The sequence below is a fragment of the Zymoseptoria tritici genome, chromosome 8 (genome assembly GCF_000219625.1).
Source record: "Zymoseptoria tritici IPO323 chromosome 8, whole genome shotgun sequence".
In the NCBI taxonomy this organism is placed as follows: Eukaryota; Fungi; Ascomycota; class Dothideomycetes; order Mycosphaerellales; family Mycosphaerellaceae; genus Zymoseptoria; species Zymoseptoria tritici.
Genome location: NC_018211.1, coordinates 2,246,679 through 2,252,992, shown reverse-complemented (window position 1 = coordinate 2,252,992; position 6,314 = coordinate 2,246,679). Strand labels below are relative to the sequence as shown.

Genomic DNA, 6,314 nt, shown 5'->3' with positions numbered 1-6,314 from the left:
CTCTGCCTGGACTGCCTGGAGGAGGAGCCATCCACAAGGCTAAGCGAGAGGCTGAGCCGCAACTCCCAGCTCCACCACTTCCTGCGACTGGAGCTCCTGCAGCAGGCGCTCCCTCACTCCCTGGCCTTTCCTCTCTTCCTGGCCTCTCCTCTTTGCCTGGCCTCTCCTCTCTCCCTGGCCTGCCTGGAGGAGGAGCCGTCCACAAGGCTCGCGGCCTTCCCTCTGTGCCAGGCGTTCCCAAAGTTCCGAAGGTGCCGATTCCCGCTATCCCAAAGGTCGAGAAAAAGGTCGGAAAAAACGTCGATAAAAAGGTCGGGAAAAAGATTGGGCACGAGGCTCGCGGGCTTCCGGCTGTGCCAGGCGTTCCCAAAGTCCCGACGGTGCCGATTCCCGCTGTTCCTCAAGTCAAACCGCCAACGGTCGAGCCAAAGGTTGAGCACCACGAGGCTCGCGGACTTCCGTCTGTGCCAGGCGTTCCCAAAGTCCCGACGGTGCCGATTCCCGCTGTTCCTCAAGTCAAACCGCCGACTATTCAGCACGAGGCTCGTCAAGACACCGGCACTCTGCCGTCCGGCATTCAGCGACCTCCACAGCTCCCGATTGTGTGGAATGACACTGTCGCATCAATCAACCAAACGTACGAGACCTACATCAAGCTTTTCAACACCACCGTTCAAAATATTTTGGACACTGTCGGATCACCAGCCGAGGCAACGTTCAATAATACCATCCTGCCATATCTCCGCGCTCAGAATCTGGCCTATACTGCTATAAGCCCTCTCAGCATCTACGAGTTTAGCAGCAAGCCATCCGAGGTCAACGACGAAGTCAACAGTGGAGAGACCATCTACGATAATGCCAGCGATGATCTGTTTACCAACGAGGCTTTCTTTGTATGTCTCTTGCATGTTTTGCACACGAGCCATCGCTGACCTTGCACCTCTTCATGTTAGGCATTGGTGGACCACCTTTACCAGGCCACGGGCAACGCAACCGATGGGTCACTGAGCGTCGAGGAGCAGATCGTCCTCACAAAGGTTTGGGGGTTGTTCGCTGAAGCAGGTACGCTAGCTCCGGTTCTACTGATTCCTCCTCATGTCGCCTAACCAGTCCATCCTTTTATGCTCAGGCCTCAACATTCCAGCGGGCGCCCAGCGCGACCAGTTCCAGGCTGCCAACAGACGCCTCGATGAGATCTACAACCAGTTCAAGGCCATCCTCGGCAATGGTACATCAACATTTTTGTACTTTACAGCTGACGAGCTTGAGGGCGTGGACCCCGAGACTATCTCTCAGCTGAAGAACGGCACCGGGGAGAACGCTGGGAAGTTGCAAGTCTCTGTCCTGGACAACGGTGCAGACATCGTGACCTACGCCGTGAATGAGACGACCAGGTACACGGAACTTTTCGAATATCGACGCCAATATCAAGAGAACATTGCCCTTATCCAGGAGGCCATTCAATTGCGAGTGCAGGTTGCACAGCTGGCCGGATACGAGTCTTGGGATGATTATGCGTAAGTTCCTCATTTGCTATACCTGCGCAAAGAGAGTGATCTAATTTGCATTGATGCAGGATTGACGGAAACATGGCCAAGACAAAGCAAGCAGTGGAAGATTTCCTGGCCGACGTCACCACCCACGTCCAAGTCAAGGCCGATGCAGAACTGAAGGATCTCAACGATGTGAAAAAGCAGAACGGGACGATCGTGACTCCGATCGGCGACGAGGACATTCTCTACACTTGGGACTTGTAAGTGTTGTTTCCATGACGCTCAGAACACGCAGGCAATGCTTGTCGTACCTGGGCTTGTCGACTGACATCGTCGCAGCAATTACTACGCCAATATTCGAGACGCGGAAAAGTTCGGAGATCTGGGAGCTAACACGTTCCAATACTGGTTCCCTGCCAACGTGACCGTCCCTGCTACCCTCGAGTTTTACGGCGAGATCTATGGTACTCGCTACGACCGTATTCAAGGACAAGACGCCGATGCGCTGTCTCCTACAGGGAATGGCACTGATTTGGTTTGGCACCCTGACGTCTGGCTCTACGCTGTGTACGACAGCCAAGCTTACATCGACGCACATCCCGAGGTCACCGATCACTTCCGAGGCTACCTTTACCTTGACCTGTTCAAGCGCCCGGTCACAAAAGCTGGCGGCGGCTCCTTCATGGCGCCCATATCACCCGGATTCGTCAAGGAGGATGGTTGCCTTCAATACCCAACTGCGGGAGCCTTCTTGTACAACGACAAGTCGGACGACGAAAGCAAAATCCCCTCTTTCATCACCGAATCCACGGCTCTCTTCCATGAACTCGGACATTGCCACCACCAACTCTTGTCGAGGACTACCTACGCTCGAACACACGGTCCCGGCGGAGTGCCAATCGATTTTATTGAGTTTCCATCGCAGTTCATGGAGATGAACTATGGGAACATCTATGAGGTCTACGAGCGCATTAGCACCCATTGGTCCTCGTTCTCGGCGGAGGCCGCTGCCGCTTGGCGGAAGGACTCAGGTGCCGACGCCAGCGCCCCACTTCCGCCGGTGACCTACCCCCAGGATCTATTTGAACGAATCAAGGAGTCCCAAAAGGCCTACGTGGGAGGCGACACAATCTCGCAAGTTTTCCTAGCCACCTACGACCAGACTTTGCACGGATACACCAGTCTCGAGGCCGCCAACACGACGGACGTGTCTGTAACCTGGAACACACTCATCCGCAACATCACCGAAACACCCGATCCATCTGACATTCTCAAGAGGTTCGACTGGGGATGGGGCGAGACGACATTCCAGCACATCGTCTGGCCGATCTACACTGGCGCCTACTACGGATACCAGTGGGCTTTGGTCTACGCCGAGGATGTCTTCTACACCGCATTCGCCTCGGACCCGTTCAGCAGCGAGACCGGCTGGAGGTACCGCACGGAGATCCTTCAACCGGGTGGCGCGAGAGATCCCAATGACTCGCTTGAAGCCTTCTTGGGCCGGGCGCCCAATAAAGACGGCTTCTACAAATACATTGGCGTTCCTGCTTGAGCGAGTCCTTCCACACAGTCTCGCTTCGGCTGTGCGAGCCGATGGCTGCCCTTGGATGACCTGCCGGTGGGAGAAAACACTGCGTTGGCAACGGACGGTCTGTTGTCCTGACAGGCCATGTATCTCTTTATGTGTCGACGTTTTCATTTCTGCGCGAGCTTGAAGAATCGCTGTCTGCTGCCCTTGTCGATGCTGTATAGCGAGTCAAATACATCTAGCTACCTTGATCGTTAATCAATTTGTTCGGCTTGTATCACCTCTTCGTCCTCCGTTCGCTGAACCGCTGCTGCACCTCGACCAGATACCACGATGATGAACATGGCCGGCTCACACATCCTGCCGGTCTACTCGTCCCAGGATGTCGGTCCAATGGCCCACCAATTAGTCGCAGTACATCGAAAGCCATCAAACCTCACAAATCCTTGCAAACCGCTGAACGCTCCCGTGGAACCTAAGCACGGAGGTCCTCACTCACACCTTTCTCATCACCACTGCGGCTGCTCTCGATGGCTTTCAACGGCACGAGACGACCGGTCGTATGCACGGAGACAACTGTATGCATACACTAGACCTCCATCGCTTTCACCTGCTAATAAGTCGAGAGTACTCACTCCCACGAAGAGCGCACTGCCAGATCGACGAAGTCTGCTGTGCTCTGGATTCATGCTTTGACAACAGGTGCCAAGTACGTGGCCTCCTTCTGACGCATATTTCACGCAACCTACGGCTAGATTGGTGATGCGAAGCGGAGATGTGGTAGTTGCTCAACAACAAACAATCTCTGTAGGCCAATAAATGTACGCTATTCGAACTCTCACCATAAACCACGCAGATAGAAACATCGAACAGAACCAGTGAACCCAGGCAAAAACGAGCATCTTCACAACACCTCCTCCCCTCCACCTTCCACGGATCCAACCAGCCCGCACTAAGGGCTGCTCTCGCCAATCCTAGGCGCGACGCCGCTCTTCCAGTCCTCCCTCTCAAAGTACCTAAAGACCAACTCATACCCCTCCAGATCATGAACGATGCGATCGACACGACGATACCCCTCCACGAAATCCATCCGCTTGTCCTTCTTCGCATAGCCCTGCTCATCGCCCTCTTTGGCTTCGAACAGCGTGACACTGAACCGTCCCGGCTTGAAGATGCCCACGACCTGCTGCACCACGTCCACAGTCTGGCGGCCAGTGTGACGAGTCGGCACATTCGTCTCGAAACTGGCGTAGGAGCACTGTGGTTCCGGAGTGACGTGCACAGTCCAGTAGCTAGTGGATTCGCCGTCACCCGGCATGGGCACAACGCCGTTGGCAGAGTAGCCGCAGGGCGTGAAGAGGTAGGAGTCAATGCGAGCGTCGGGGTACTTGGACGTCGGATAGAGGTCTGCAAGGCCGCAAGATTCCGTAACGACTGTACCAAGGGTATGGCCTTCGGTGCTGAGCTCCTCGCCAAAGGTAAGTGGTTCGTCCTCGGTGTCGGAGCTGGAGCCGGAGTGATCGGTGGAGGTCTGCGCGAAGACATCAAAGTTGGAATCGTCGGCTTGGCTGCTACACCCACTGACCAAGGTGTTTCCCGAGATGCTAGTCGAGGAACCGTTGCCTTCGGGAATCACGCCAAGATGATGAATTGCATCCTTGCGGGCGAGGTGAGCGCGGCGGACATTGTCCTGAGCGATCTCACTGGCATCTTCGAGATAGAATTGTCGAGCGTTGGACTCCTCCAGATCGGTCATGAGTATCTCCAATGTTTCGTCCTCTGGCTTGTCGGAGATCTCTTTGACCTGCTCAGGGAGTGCGACGTACTGGGTCGGGGTCTGGAAATGGTCGTCCTCCGGAGTGGCAGGAGGGGTGAGCTGGGTGTTCGGTCCAGTGATGTACAGATACCAATGCTCTCCGTTCATCTTCCCAATCATGTACGCACTACCTCCGAGAAACATTTTGTCCAAGTACCGCACCTCCTCTCGCCAGCTGCGATGCGGACCACGCTGCTGTGTTGGAAAGAGAAAGTTCTTGCGGCTGTAGAACACGCGGTGAGGCGTGGCCGCCGCAGAAGTGCCATCAAGAAGATTCGTCTTGACGTGCGGAAAGCCACCTTCGAGCGCAGCAATCTCGAGCATGCGGGGAAGCCCACAGAGCAGGGTCGTGGTGCCGCAGGTCTTCAACACCAACTTGTGCGGGAACACAAACATGCTGGATTCAGACAGCAAGTACGCGTCCACATTGCGAGATTCGATTACCGACAGGACTTTGCAGTTCACCAAGTCAAGCATCTCCTTCCATGAGTCCTGCGAGACAGCCTTCAAGCCGAGCGGAGAAGCAGATGCTGGCAGCGTCTTCTCCGACGCGCTGAACCATACTTCTAGCAGCTTCTCGGGCCCCTCAAAGGCATTGCTGGAGTCAAGATCGAGAGCTGTTATGTCTCGATTGATCGTCAAGTGTGGCGTACCACTCAAGGAAGACGGCGAACCGGTGTAATGTTGCGGAATGTCGATGTTGACCATCTCCAAGCTCTTGACTACTCGGAGCGACTGATCCTCGAACTTTCGACCTTCGTCTCGAGAACAAGCTCTTTCTGTTGGGGAATGAGTTGTGTAGCTGTCTGCTGCACAAGCAACTTTTCAAGGTCCGCTTGAGAGAGAAGGCACACTCCTTCTTTGATTCTTGGAGGCTGGCTTACGCCAGCAACAAGCGGTGATGCGTGGGGTTTCGTGGAACGACCGAGATGGACGTTAAGGAGGTCGAGCGCTCAAGGGAATAAAAGAGCTCTTGCGTGGCGGAATGTTGCCGACTTCAGTAGGTCGATCGATAGGTCTCCGATACCCGGCGGAAGTATCGGGTCAATTGAGAGATGGGCCGAGAAGACGAGCGAGTCGTTCGTAGCGTATTCGTATATGTATTTTGGTTTCGAGTGAAGCAAGTGCTCGTGTTATCGTGGCCTGGAGTGTTCGCGGTCAGTATGCAGCTTGGTTTCATACAAAGTGACAACTGCCCGACTGACTTCTTTGGCACAGACAGGAACCGCAGGAGATCTTCTGGACGCATGGAATGGGGAAGTGAGATCTCGGTCCGCGTAGGTATATCAGGCTCTGTGATCAGAGAGCCAGGCGTGGATGAGGACTAGAAATGTGAAGTCCTGCCAGTTTGTTTCTTTTCGTCAGGCGCAACTGCCTGAGCTGAATGGTAGATCTGGGACCGCGGTGGCAGGAGTAGACGTCCTGAGGTCTTGATTGAAAACGTCCAGATAGTCTGCCTTGACACCTATTGCAC

General features: G+C 54.8%; 2 protein-coding genes across 2 annotated transcripts; one reads left to right on the top strand and one right to left on the bottom strand.

The window, feature by feature from the left end:
* Window positions 1–566: 566 nt before the first annotated feature.
* Window positions 567–3,048, top strand: MYCGRDRAFT_46412 (peptidase M3A and M3B, thimet/oligopeptidase F; the record flags this gene model as incomplete). The annotated part of the gene is made up of 5 exons (XM_003850160.1): window positions 567–893; window positions 954–1,025; window positions 1,111–1,517; window positions 1,577–1,753; window positions 1,833–3,048. Coding segments are annotated over 5 exons (2,199 nt in total), but the record flags the coding sequence as incomplete, so codon positions are not given.
* A 928-nt stretch (window positions 3,049–3,976) lies between these two features.
* On the bottom strand, window positions 3,977–6,314 carry MYCGRDRAFT_110636 (uncharacterized protein; the record flags this gene model as incomplete). The annotated part of the gene is made up of 2 exons (XM_003850145.1): window positions 3,977–5,983; window positions 6,046–6,314. The coding sequence occupies one exon, from the start codon at window positions 5,546–5,548 to the stop codon at window positions 3,977–3,979; it is 1,572 nt and encodes a 523-aa protein (XP_003850193.1).